We start from the raw sequence: 14,129 nt of genomic DNA on the forward strand, positions 1-14,129 counted from the left end.
TGCTCTGAGTTTCTAAGAAAACAAGTGGCGAAGCTAGATCTCAAATCCTAGGTTTGATCCATACCAATGCTGTCCAATAAAACCTTCTGCAACGAGGAAAATGTTCTCTATCTCTACTGTCCACACTGAAGCCACTAGCCACATGTAGATGTTGAGTACTTGAAATGTGCCTAAAATCCTGGCACTTTGGGAGGCTCAGGCAGGCAGATCACCTGAGGTCGGGGGTTTGAGACCAGCCTGACCAACATGGAGGAAACCCGGTCTCTACTAAAAATACAAAAAGTTATCTGGGTGTAATGGTGCCTGTAATCCCAGCTATTTGGGCGGCTGAGACAGGACCTGTCAGTTGAACCTGGGAGGTGGAAGTTGCAGTGAGCCGAGATTGTGCCATTACAGTCCACACCAGACAATACAGTGAGACTCTGTCTGAAAAATATATACAAAAGATATAGTTTTAGCCAGGTGTTGTTGAGGGTTCCTGTAATATCAGCTACTTGGGAGGCTAAGGTGGGAGAATCTCTTGAACCTGAGAGGCGGAGGTTGCAGTGAGCCAAGATCGCACCTTTGCACTCCAACCTGGGCAACAAGACTGAAACTCCGTCTGGAAAGAAAGAAAGAGAGAGAGAGAGAGAGAGAGAGAGAGAGAGAGAGAGAGAGAGAGAGAGAGGAGAGAGAGAGAGAAAGAAAAGAAAGGAATGTAACCGGTGTGACTAAGGAGCTACATTTTAAGTAGTGCCTATGTATTGGACAGCTCAGCTCTGTGCTCTGGTATCTTTGGGAGTTATCAGCATATCCATAGTCATTGAAACCTTGAGTGTGACAAGATCCCACAAAGAGATGTATTGCAGTAGATTTTAACCTCGTATGGGCGCAGGCATACTTGAGAATCTGATGAAGGCTGTAAACCTCTCTCAGAAACATATAGTATTATTGCACATTACATTGATAACAATTTCAGAGGTCCGCAAAACCTAGGTTTCCCTGGTACAAAACAGGAAGAAGCAGGAACCCAATAGAATGTAAACTCCTTAAGAGCAGAGACTTCGTCTGTTTCATTTACTGCTCTATATCCAGTATCTAGATTTTAGAACAATGCCTAATACATAGTTGACATAGTTGATGCTTGGTAATTTTAGTAAATGAGTGTCTGAATGAGTCCTGGGAAACATTTTAGGACCAGAAGAGCCCATGAAACTTCCCCAGAAAAAGAAATGAAAGTAGGACAAAATGCCAGAAGCAGGAGAGAATGACGCCAGAGAAGGCAAGGAGCATGCGTTTCAAGAATGAGACTAATCATCAATGTCAGACCTGCCTGGCTGGTCATAGATTAAGATTTAACTGCTGTCATCGGCCTTGGTGTAACAGAGGTCCTGCTGGTAAACCCAAGGAGAGGTAGGCATGGGGTGCACATTGCAATAGATTAATTCATTAAACATTGGTGAAGAAGTAGGGGCTTTAGTATAATACCCAGTGGATCTCAAATCCTGGTTGCCCCCCAGAATCGTTTTTAAGCTTTTTTTTTTTTTTTTTGAGACGGAGTTTCGCTCTTGTTACCCAGGCTGGAGTGCAATGGCGCAATCTCGGCTCACTGCAACCTCCGCCTCCTGGGTTCAGGCAATTCTCCTGCCTCAGCTGAGTAGCTGGGATTACAGGCACGCACCACTGTGCCCAGCTAATTTTTTGTATTTTTAGTAGAGATGGGGTTTCACCATGTTGACCAGGATGGTCTCGATCTGTTGACCTCGTGATCCACCCGTCTCGGCCTCCCAAAGTGCTGGGATTACAGTCGTTTTTAAGCTTTTTAAAAATGCGCATTCCTGGACAGGTTCAGACTCTGACTTCGTACGTTTGGAGAGGGGCCAAGGAATCTGCATAGTAAGCTCCTGAGTTTATTATACTGTTGTTTTAATGGAAGTTCAGCAATTACCAAGTAGTATGTATATTCTTGCAATAAAGTGGCCATCGAGAGAGGAAAAATAAGGCTGGGTGCAGTGTGGTTCCTGCTTGTAATCCCAGCACTTTGGGAGGCCACTGCAGGTGGGTCATTTGAGGCTGGGAGTTTGAGACAAGCCTGGCCAACATGGCAAAACCCTGTCTCAGGAGGCTAAGGTAGGAGGATCACTTGAGCTCAGGAGGCAGAGGTTGCAGTGAGCTGAGATTCTGTCACTGAACTTCAGCAAGATTGTCTCAAAAAAAAAAAATTAAAGGAAAGACATGGAGGTAAAGCCTTTTCTTTTGTTAAACACAGATATGGGTAGTTCAGAGGTGAACTATTTTATTTTTTTTAGAGACATAGTTTCACCCTGTTGCCTGGGCTGGAGTGCAGGGGTGTGATAGTACACTGTGACTTTGATCTCTGGCTCAAGCGATCCTCCCACCTTGGCCTGTCTGCGGTAATATCCCCAGGTTTGTCATCTCATGCCAAGAAAATTAAGGGCACAGACAGACAGGAGGAGTGAGTTTAGGAGTGAAGGTTTAATAGGCAAAAGAAAGAGAAAGGAGAACAACTCTTGCGAGAGAAAAGGGCGCCCAAGTGGGAATTCTGGCCCGCGCAGCAGTGCAACAGAATTTATAGACAGGCTTGAGGAGGTGGTGTCTGCTTTACAAGGGCTCACAGCTTGGTTGGACCAGGTGTGACATTTACATAGCCAGAGGGGAAGGCTGGCCACTCCACCCTAATCTTATTATGCAGATGGGCTTTCCACTTGGCACCACATTGTCTGCTCCTTACTATACACGCAGCTGGCAAAGAGAAGGGAAGATGGAGCCACCATTTTGAACTGCTTAGTCCCAGGAAGCCTTTTCCTGTTGGCACAACTGCAGGCATTCACCCTGGCAAGCTTCCAACTAGCTTGTCTCTGTCTGCAGCTTGATTTTACAGGCTACTCTTTGTTAGAAAAGAAAATGATTTGGGGGATGCTTTTCATTAACAATAAAGTCTTACCAAGGACTTCATTACCCTCACTATCTGCCTAAATAATTTCTTCTTAAGTCCTATATCTTGAGTAGCTAGGACTACAGACACGCATCCCCTGCTAGTTTAAAAACATGTTTTTTTGTGTGTGGAGATGGAGTCTCATTGTATTGCCTAGGCTGGTCTCGAACTCCTGGGCTCAGGTGATCCTCCTGCCTCAACCTCCCAAAATGCTGGGATTACAGGTGGGATCCACCTCACCCAGTCTCAAGAACCATTAAATAGAGAAGCATTCATGAGTTGTAATGAGCTAGGAAGACATTTAGCTGGATTTCGAATACCTGAATCTTTGACCAGGGATTCTACCCACCTTGCTGCCAGTTCCCTTGGGAGCCATTAAGCAGAAGTGAACCCGCTAACCTTGGTAGACAAATTCTCAGTATTCACCTCTGAGTGAATTGTGTTATTTCTAAGTGGTGCTTGAGGATATTGAGAGATGTTGTGTAAGGAGTTGGCAGTTACCCCAGTCACATTTGTTTACTTATTTTCTATTATTGGACTTTTCCATACCTGCCCCCCAGGTGACACACGAAACTGTTTTCCTTTATTCTCTCCATCTTTGCTACCTGCCTTCTCTTCCCCCATACACCTTTCCTACTTAAGCTGAAGCAGTAAATGCCAGAGTCATTTTACATGTAGAAATAATTTAGCATAAAAACCCAGCTCTCTCTTCTGTCAGTGGTAGTGAGACCCCACTTTCCAGGCTAAGGGCCTCTTCTGTTTTTCTTCTCCCATGCATTGGATGTTTCAAAATATTCTGACTCACTAACTGTGAATACTCAGTGTGATAGATATCCATCATTTATTATGCACTCACCAAGGGGCCTGATGCTGCCTAGACATGCTCTATAGATGATTTCCACCATTTCTAATCCCCACTGTGTCCGACCTACCCTCTGCGGGAAGACTGAGCTCGTTCGGAAAAAACCGGACCGCAGGCTAGAGGAAATTCCTTAAGTTCAGGCTTTATTGAGAGGAAAGAGCCTCCGGGCAGGCCAGCCGGGACGAAAAGGAAAAATGGCCGCGCCGCTCAGAGGGGCAGGGTTGTTTTATAGGGGGCTGAAGGGCTGGGGGGTGGGGAAGCCAAAAGCCGAGGTGGTGGGCAACTGTTGGTCAGTTTGAACTGCTGGGCGGGAAGCTGGGCGGCGGGAGGGCTAGGGCCGGTATGTAAAGTGAGAGATAAGGGAGCCTCTTTGTGGGGGAGGGAAAGAGAGAGAGATTTTGCGGTAGGGGCAGAGTTTTCCAAACACACTGCAGTGTTCTTCTTTTTGCTTTTAATTCTTTTTAAAGTAACGACAATGTCGAATCCAACAGAACTGCAGTCTTTTAAGGCATGCACTGTTACTCACATCTGACTCTTAGAAAAGTGAAACAGTTTTCTCCATCTCCCGCTCTGCTAAGTATCAGAGTCAGGACTAGAATGTGCGTCTCTCTGACGCCATATCCTGAACTCAGACACTGTGACTGGATTATTCACAACTTAATCCTCTATGCAGTTCTATAAATAGAGGACTAAGTTGTGAGTAATCACAATAAGTCTCCATTTTTCAGGAAATAGGCTAAGGGAGGATAAGTGACTCGGCCAAGGTTAGAAGGCTAATAAGAAACAAAGCCTATGTCCCAAGGACCTCAGTCCAAAAAAGCAGAAAAGCAACAAAGCTGGGGGCAAACCCAGGTTCGTCTGCCTTGGTTTCTACTGTATCACTGCTTCAAATAATTTATTTCCCAGTTTTTATTAACAAAGACATCTCTAACTGCCAGCCAGAGGCTTCTGCAGCTTCTCATTAGCATGAGATAATTGATACTAACAGGCAAGATGGCCTCGATTGTAGCCAGAAGTAAAGAAATGCGGTGTATTAGTCTATGCAGCCTTGGTGCGGGTAAATGTAGTTTCCATCAGGCTCTGGAAATACTGAATTACAGCCCGCACGCCCCCATGACTGCTTGGGATCACCTGAATCTCTCAGAACCCCTTCTGGGTTTAGGCGGCTGTGACTTCCGTAGTGTTGCCTGGAGAGAAAGAGCTGTTTCTCCCTAGGAAGCACCTACTCAGTAGAGGTTACCATATTCTGTCTTTCTAGCAGTAGAGCCGAGCCTTTCAAAGGGCAGAAGGACAGCTTCCTGGTGGTTTGTGGGTTTAGTCTGTGCTTTCTGCACGTGTCCTGGGTACAGGAAGGGAGGAAGGGAGATCACTGGAATCATGAGAATTTACCCAGCCCGCATTTCAGAGCTTCCTGGTCTCAGCCCAGTGATTTTCTGCCTTGTGGAGCATGCTTTGGCTCAGATTCCTACGGATTTTCCCAGTCCTTTCCAGTGCTGCTGGTATTAATGTGATCTTCCAGGATAAGCTCCTGTACTAGCATGCTGGTCTTCAACAAAAGCAGGATTCTGCTTCAGCTGGTTTCCCTCGGGAATATCCAAGAATTTTACCAAGAGCTTCCCCACTTTATTTAGGAACACGTTCTACTGTTCCAAACGTCATTTATACAATGACTTTTATCTGAAGCTTGAATGAACAGCAGGAGGGATTTAAGTCATCCTAGTTCCATATCTGCTGTCTTGAGCGAATGGCCAACAGTGGCTTATCCAAATTCCCTTCCTTGCAGTGTTAAGCCATCTTTCAGTCATCCGGTGCCCAGGTAAAGTCATTCTAACTCCTAGTTTAGAGTTTCTTTTTCAGGGTTTCCAACAGACAGTTTCATCTGTTAGTGCCCTCTGCTGGACTTCCTCCAAGTTCTTTGCAGCCCCCTGAATCCCAGAGTGGACCCAGACTGGGTGCCTTATCCTACGAAGTCCTTGACTAATCTGGAGTGGATGGGGATGTGTTGTGTGACCCTGTAGCATTCTGCATTCCTTTATAAACACTCTGCCATGGAGGTTGTTTTTTTCTTGGTCTCAGAAGACTTTATTTAGGGAGCAGTGTGAGCTGCCTGAGGTCCAGGTGACCTGTATCATTGGAAAAGGCTCATACCCAGCCATTCTCTCCCTCCCTTTCTTCCTTCCTTTTCTTTCATGTTTCTCTCTCCCTTTTTTTTTTTTTTTGATATAGAATCTCACTCTGTCACCTAGGCTGGAATACAGTGGCTCAATTATAGCCCACTGCAGCCTTGACCACGCAGGCTCAAGTGATCCTCCCACCAGTCTTCCGAGTAGCTGAGACTACAGGTGCACACCATCACTCCTGGCTAATCGTTTTATAGAGATGGAATCTCACTACGTTGCCCAGGCTGATCAGGAACTCCTGGGTTTGAGCGATCCTCCGGTCTCAGCCCCCCAAAGTGCTGGGATTGCAGGCATAAGCCAACGCGCCTGGTTCCATGTTATAGACTCTTAACCATTGTCTTGATGATGCTTCTTGTACACATAGCGTGATATGAATTTTTGTTGGATGCATGTAGTTGGATATTTATTTGAAACCAATACACAGTTTTAAGGTGATCCATTGTTGCTTTCTTCTCCGCCATCGGAACTGTTTTCTAAGCCATGGGAAGGAAGGCCAGAGAAGGGCACCAGAAAGGCGGTGGTCCCTAGTTCTGGTTACTGAGGCTCCGGATTGGTTTTTCTTGTTGTAGTTCTGGTTTGGAAGTCAACAGTGCCATCTAGTGGGATAACTTGCAAATATCAGCTTAGAATTATTTTTCTGAAATCCGTGTACCTGGCCTTGAGTTCTGGAGCCTGCTTTATTAGTTTAAAATTTTGATTGCCAGAGGGAGGATAGGGGGACTAGGACGAACCAGCCCATCCTGGCTCAATGGAGGTCAGGTTTGACCTCTGCTTTGAAGAGGCTGCAATGCCGATTGTGGTTGGCTTGGTTGAGCCCGGTTAACTGTTGTAAATGGTGTCCTCCCACTGTGTAGACTGATACTGTCTCTTGACACCTGCCTCTGAAGCTGTGTGGGCTTTGGAATTGGAGTTCCAGTCATCTGTGTGCTGCCTTCTGTGAAGTAACACTTGTCTCAGGTTGTCTATAAGAGGGTGCTTGATGCATGTAACAGGTCAGTTCCAAGTAACATGGGTCCACAACATGATAGTGGAATTAGGTTATGAGGAGTTTGTAATAGGCAGATCCATCCGAGCTGGCAAAGTGAAAATGATGAGCAGCCACTGCACAGTGGATAAGCCATAAAAACGTGCTGCATGGAAAGGGAAGAGAAAAGGATTCTGTGCACAGTGAGCTCTGCCAAGCAGCTGGAGGCTTTGTGTACGGCGCTGTTCTGGTTCCTGGTGTGTGTGGTATGTGTATGGTTTCTTGTGTCTGTGTTTGAAAATTTGATGTGAATTGCTTTTCAGGTCATTTACTTCTAGCTGGAGGAATGGAACGTAAGAGCATGGTTGTAACTGTAACCACAGAACTCGTGTCCTTCTTTGGCTGAGAGTGTACAGACGCTGGAGCAAGCAGTCGCTTGGCAAGATTGTCCAGTTTGCATTCTACTGGGCATCTAGGCTAAGGAATACATAGAAACCGGTGAACCTTAGTGCAGCAGATGATCCACCAGAATGAGGAGGAGATGCTGGTTATGTGGTAGCCCTGGTTATAATGACATTTATGGTAATTGGGATGTATTATTAATAGAACCTATGTAAAGCAGGTTGGCCAGCTTGCTCTGTAAAGGGCCAGATGGTGAGCATTGTAGGCTTTGTAGGCCTATGGTGCCACTACTCAACTTACTCAACTCTGCCTTAACCACTCAGCTCTGACATGGTAGCAGGAAAGTAGCCAAAGATAATATGTAAATGTAGGTTTAGCTGTGTTCCAGTAAAACTTCATTTGTGGACACTACATTTGAATTTCATGTCATTTTCACCTGTCACGAAATATTCTTTTTTAGATTTTTTTTTCTCCCAACCACTAAAAAGTACAAAAACTATCCTTAGCTCATGGGGCTGAACACAAACATGTGGCTCCAGATTTAGCCTAGAGTCTCTAGTTTGTGGACTCCTGATCAGATGGCTGGAGTATTTAATCATAATTATAAAAATGATTTGTTCATCAGTATATGAGCAGTTAGTGTCATGAAGTGTCTGATAAGTTTTTCTTTCTGTGGAGTAAGAGGAAAGGCCGTTCTTTCCCATATTACTTTAAGGTATGACCTCTCAAAATAATTCTGTCTGAACTAAAGCTGTGTAATTGTATCACCTGCAGTGCCTTAGGCATGGAGATTCCACCCTTTATCCCTTCTTCTATTTCTCATCCTCCTCAGCCTCCCCCGGGGGAAGAGTAGCAGACTAAGTGATCCTGGACCCCATCCAGCCTTTTGCCTTACTGGAGAAGCAGACTAGGTGACCCCTAGTCTTCTGCCTTAGGGGAATTCCCCTCCTCCCACACCTCTTACACCCTTCCCCAACACCCCACCCAGTCCACGTCAGTGGATTGAGAGTCTCTGGTGGACTGAGGAGAATGGGATTGCCAGGAAGAGCATGGTAGCTTGGCGAGATGGGCCTCTTTTGTTTTGGCTGGCAACAGGCAGTCTGCAGGTGTGATGGCTGGGGGTTTTACCAGCCCTGTGTCATTTCTCATATTGTCTAACTGTGCACTCTCTATGCTAGTTTTATTTGGGGGAACTTGTATCTTTAAAATTTTGTAACCCCATGTCTTTGTCTAGCTGAAGTCTAAGTGACCTCCCCCAGGGTTGAGAAAGAAGCTGAAGTTAACGGTTGATATCCTGTGTCTTTCCTCAGCAGCCAGCAGAGCAGTCAGCAGAGCAGCCACGACGATGATTCTAGCAGGTTCCTGAGTCCTCGAGCGCGGGAAGAAAGGTAAGGTCCAATACAGAGGGTGAGATGGGGGCAAAAACTAGAGGGGGGTGGGGTGGAATGTTTGAGGAAGATTGTGCCTCTGCTTTGCGCACAGCATGTAGAAAACTGAAGAGGAATGAGAGCCTCAGACCTCTGTGCTTGACTGATTAGAAAGACAAAACTTTCACCCCAGAAAGGAGAAGGAGGAACACAAAGGGGCTGGTCCTGGAGGCTTTTTGTGTTCAGCAAAAGAAGTCAACATGTGGCAAACCAAATACGTTGAAAACACTTCATAGTGGGCTGGGCATGGTGGCTCACACCTGTAATCTCAGCACTTTGGGAGGCCGAGGCAGGTGGATGACAAGGTCAGGAGTTTGAGACCCACCTGGCCAACATGGTGAAACCCCGTCTCTACTAAAAATACAAAAATTAGCTGGGCATAGTGATATGTGCCTGTAATCCCAGCTACTCGGGAGACTGAGGCAGGAGAATCATTGAACCCAGGATGTGGAGGTTGCAGTGAGCTGAGATCACACTGTTGCACTCCAGCCAAGGAAAAGAAAAGAAAAGAAAAAGGAGAGGGGAAGGGAGGGGAGGGAAGGGGGAGAAAAGTGAAGAGAAGAGAAGAGAAGAGAAGAGAAGAGAAGAGAAGAGAAAAGAAGAGAAAAAAGAAAAAAAAAGGAGGGGAGGGGAGGAAAGGAAAGAAAAAGACTTCATAGTGAGCTGGGCGTGGTGGCTTATACCCGTAATCCCAGTACTTTGGGAAGTTGAGGTGGGTGGATCACTTGAGATCAGGAGTTTGAGATCAGCCTGGCTAACATCATGAAGCCCCATCTCTACTGAAAATACAAAAATTAGCTGGACATGGTGACACATATCTGTAGTCCCAGCTACTCTGGGGCTGAGGCAGGAGAACTGCTTGAACCCGGGAGGCAGAGGTTGCAGTGAGCCGAGATCATGCTACTGCACTCCAGCCTGGGCAACAGAGGGAGATTCTGTCCAAAAAAAAAAATCTTCGTAGTGGAATTAGGACTTGAGTCGTGCGCTGTAGGTTGGGTACAATGTGGATCAGGAGAAGGGCATTTTGTGCCTGAGGAAGTTGCATAGCCCAGGATGTCAGGTGTTGGATGGCGTCAGATGGCAGCAGAGAGCATTAAGGGTTAATGGAAAATGAGGTGGGATATTTAGGATGCAATGAGAATATGGAGGCTCTTCCATGCTTGGTTGAGGACTGGAGATAAGCTAGCTAAGCACTCAGTGTGAGGACCAGCCGCTTGGAGCGGTGCCTGGGAATGGTAGACAGAGGTCGATTTACTGCAGAAGTTAAACTTGCCTACAGAAGGTTGATGGTATTGGTGTTAACTAAAAGGAAGTCTAGCTCTGTTTATCATTTTTATCAACAAGCTAGGTGGAAAAAGCAGAAGGTTCTTTTACCACATTTGTCAACTTATGGTAAACCCTCTGCTGAGAGGGGGTAGAGAACACCAAGGATGATAGAATCAAGATTTAATAGTATTTTGAGTAAAACAATGATTGGAAACCACGGAGATATTATTTACTCATTTATTTCTGAGACAGAGTCTTGCTTTGTCACACAGGCTGGAGTGCAGTGTTGTAATGTCAGCTCACTTCAACCTCCACCTCCTGGGTTCAAGTGATTCTCCCACTCACTCAGCCTCTGGAGTAGTTGGGAGGATTACAGGCGTGCGCCACCACACCTGGATAATTTTTCTATTTTTAGTAGAGACACGGCTTTGCCATGTTGGTGAGGCTGGTCTTAAACTCATGGCCTCAAGTGATTTACTTGCCTCGGCCTCCAGAAGTGCTGAAATTACAGATGTGAGCTGCCGTGCTCAGCTCACTATGAAGTCTTGAAATGCCCATGAAATGTGATACTATATTTATATCATAATATAATATATTTATATTAGAAAAGATTTATTTCACAAATGTAGAATTGCCACAAGGAACCTAACTTGATAGGATTTCGTGTGAAAAAAAGAATATTTTTATTTGCCAGCCAAACATGAGCCAATAATATGACACTACTGCCAAATGATCTTTGAAAATTTTTAATTCATTCATGGAAGCATGGTGCATGAATTAAAAAAAAAGATGTCACTGTAGTCTGCACTAGTATGACCATGTCTCATGTATTATTCCAGTTCTTTGGAAATGAATATTGATGCATTAGAATCCAGAAAAGAATGATCAAGTGACAACTAAGTCATTATAATAAGAATTCGTTGCAGCTGGATGTGGTGGCTCACGCCTGTAATCCCAGCACTTTGGGAGGCTGAGGCAGGTGGATCACTTGAGGCCAGGACTTCGAGAGCAGCCTAGCCAATATGGCAAAGCCCCATCTCTACTGAAAATACAAAAATTAGCCAGGTGTGGTGGTGCATGCCTGTAGTCCCAGCTACTCTAGAGGCTGAGGCAGGAGAATCACTTGAACCCAGGAGGTGGAGGTTGCAGTAAGTCAAGATTGTGCCACTGCACTGTGGCCTGGGCAACAGGGAGGCACTCCGTCTCAAAAAAAAGAAAAAAAAAGAGTTGGTTGACGGAAAGGGATTTAGCTTGGAAAAGAGATTTTTAGATATCTGAAAGCTAAAGAAATATAACTGGAGGGTTAGAAGTCGGTGAGAAGGATTGCAGATCAGGATGAGAAAACACTTTTCTGTGATAGAGCTGTACTAACTCGGTTTTTTATCTGAGAACTGAGAAGTAAGTGACTAATGGGTGGGGCATATATACAGTGTGGATATGCTGGACAAAGGGATGATTCATGTTCCAGGTGGGACAGTGAGCAGTTTCATCTTGCTTCTCAGTATTACACATAATTTGAAGCTTATGAACTGTTTATTTTCATTTAATTTTTTTTTTTTTTTTTTTGAGATAGGGTCTCACTCTGTCTCCCAGGCTGAAGTGCAGTGGTGTGACCTCAATTCACTCCAACCTCTACCTCTAAGGCTCAGGTGATTTTCCTACCTTAGCCTCCTGAGTATTGGGACTATAGGTGCCTGCCACCATACCTGACTAATTTTTGTCTATTTTTGTAGAGATGAGGTCTTTCCACATTTCCCTGGCTGGTCTCAACTCCCGAGAGCAAGTGACTTGCCTGCTCTGGCCTCCCAAAGTGTTGGAAGTACAGGTGTCAGCCACCGCAGCCAGCCTCCATTTAATATCTTCTGACTGCACCTGACTGAATAAGAAACTGCAGATATGGGGGCTAGGAATCTCTCCCTTCATAGGAGGTGGTATGTCAAAAGGGATTTCATTCTGGGTGAGAGTGGAACCTCTCAGTTCTTCTTTCTTTCTTTCTTTTTTTTTTTTTTTTTTTTTGAGGTGGAGTTTTGATCTTGTTGCCCAGGCTGGAGTGCAGTGGCATGATCTCACCTCACTGCAACCTCTGCCTCCTGGGTTCAAGCGATTCTTCTGCCTCAGCCTCCCGAGTAGCTAGGATTACAGGCATGTGTCGCCACGCCAGCTAATTTTGTATTTTTAGTAGAGATGGTGTTTTTCCATGTTGGTCAGGCTGGTATCGTACTCCCAACCTCAGGTGATCTGCCTGCTTTGCCCTCCCAAAGTGCTGGGATTACAGGCGTAAGCCACTGTGCCCAGCCAAATCCTTATTTCTTTAGATTATAAAGTCTTGTGAGTTCTGTCCTAGTTCTCAGTTTTGTGCCCCTTATTAATCAAAACAGTTAAGCTCATCAATTTAGACCGATGTATATGGAGACATGGCACTTCCAAGGAACAAAGATCCTTGTCAAGGTGCTTAATCAGGTACAATCTGATAGCAGTTCCTTCAGTCCCTGGAGTACCCTCCACTCTCTGAAAGGCTTTCTAGATTGCAGCAATCCTAATTTCAAAATTAGAAGAGGCCACAGAGGTCCCTCAGCACAGCCACCTTCCCTGTGCTGTGCACCAAAAATTTCCAGAAGTATACTGTCCATTTCTGAGCGTGATGTCTTTGGTTGCTCTTCTTCTGCCAGTTCCATGATTGACAACCCCTCAACTCACTTTATATTATCTCTGTTGCTTGGGGCATTCCTGGAAGAGACGAGTAGTGCTGAGATGTATATACCCTAATACATTTTTCCCAAGGACATAGCTGCTTGCTAATTGGAGAGAACTCTGCCTTTTGTTTGGTATTTGGGGCTTTAGAATTCATATGATATGAATTCTATTCTAACTTCTCTCTAACCACTCACTTCTCCAACCAAAGGAAATGTTACAAAGGTTCTCCACCTAAACCTCTGCCCAGAAAAACTCTCTAGATTTCTTCTCTGGTCCTTTGTTCCTGTCCTAGCCCACTTGCAGTCCCCGAGGCTCTTTATGGTGGATGGGGATGTTGTTTTCTATCAACTTGCTTTGGAGAGTATGAGGAACAGAGAGAATGTGGTCAGAAGTATGCTTCCTGTGGCGGTCCCTGTGACCGGCCTACCTCCCGGCCGCCTCGTCCCCACAGCTTCAGAAATTGGCTCTGGTATGTGTTCATTCACCATATCCTTTTCAAAGACAGTCTTTCTTCTCCTCTTGGCCGCTGGATTCCTTCTACTGGAGAGAACAAGTTTCTGGAGCTCAAGTTAGTCTCCTAGGCTCAGCTGAGAACTGACTTACACTCTGCACCCAATTCTTCCTACCCAGTGAAGAATCTCCAGATGTTTAGGATGTTGATCTGCGATGTTCTGACCCGGGGTGAAATCGGAACCCTAGGGAGATGTGGGCAGTGGTGGGCATCTGGCCTGTGCTGCTCCTTCTGGCCCCCTCTGAGGAACAGTGCACTGAGCCATGAATTTTCCGCACTGGTGAGGCCTCCCTGCAGTCATCTTCTGTACTCTTTGTAATGCCCCTGGGAGGCAGGTGAAGTTGGTATTATTATCACTGACTGAAAATGGTCAAGGACGAGGTTGTTATTATGGGTTTTTTTTTCCTGTGGCTGCTTCTAATTTTCCAAACCACATCATCAATTGTACGATGAAAGATTGTTTCATAGAGCAGGCAAAAAAATTAACATTGATTTCTTCTATTTTAAAGATTCAGACTATAATCTTTTGGCATAAAATGCAGTTTCAACTGGTTTAATGAAATGTTGGTGTTCTTTTTTTCTTGTCTTTGTGTAAGGTTCAGAGTGGATATAATATTTAGAGACTATATAGCTACACAGCAGTGGGTGGAATGTCTTAATATGGTATTCAGACCTAAGGATTTCTGAGAAAGGTTTTTTTTTCCCTATTCACATTGATACTTTGTCCTGAAGGAAAGCCTTTGCAACCATGATGTGGGTGGGTTGATGGACTGACATATTTGCTGGGTGGGTGTGGCCTCAGTGAGAAGAATTGATTTTTATGAAAATGTGTTTATTAGGAAATGGAGACTGTCTCAGACATAAGAATAGTTCTTCCAGGTTTCCAGT

General features: G+C 45.1%; 1 protein-coding gene across 22 annotated transcripts in view; it reads left to right on the plus strand.

Moving 5' to 3' along the window:
• Nucleotides 1–14,129, plus strand: part of GRAMD1B (GRAM domain containing 1B) — a 260,660-nt gene that overhangs the window by 109,242 nt on the left and 137,289 nt on the right. For 12 of the 22 annotated variants that reach the window (XM_078339731.1, XM_078339735.1, XM_078339730.1 and 9 more), the window contains one exon: nucleotides 8,654–8,731. The exons of 1 other annotated variant lie outside the window; for it this stretch is intronic. In XM_078339731.1, the coding sequence (XP_078195857.1) occupies nucleotides 8,654–8,731 (78 nt within the window). The remainder of the gene's footprint in view (nucleotides 1–8,653; nucleotides 8,732–14,129) is intronic. 9 more of the 22 variants (XM_078339732.1, XM_078339736.1, XM_078339724.1 and 6 more) reach the window with 1 other exon arrangement.

The sequence above is a fragment of the Callithrix jacchus genome, chromosome 10, assembly GCF_049354715.1.
Source record: "Callithrix jacchus isolate 240 chromosome 10, calJac240_pri, whole genome shotgun sequence".
Lineage (NCBI taxonomy): Eukaryota > Metazoa > Chordata > Mammalia > Primates > Cebidae > Callithrix > Callithrix jacchus.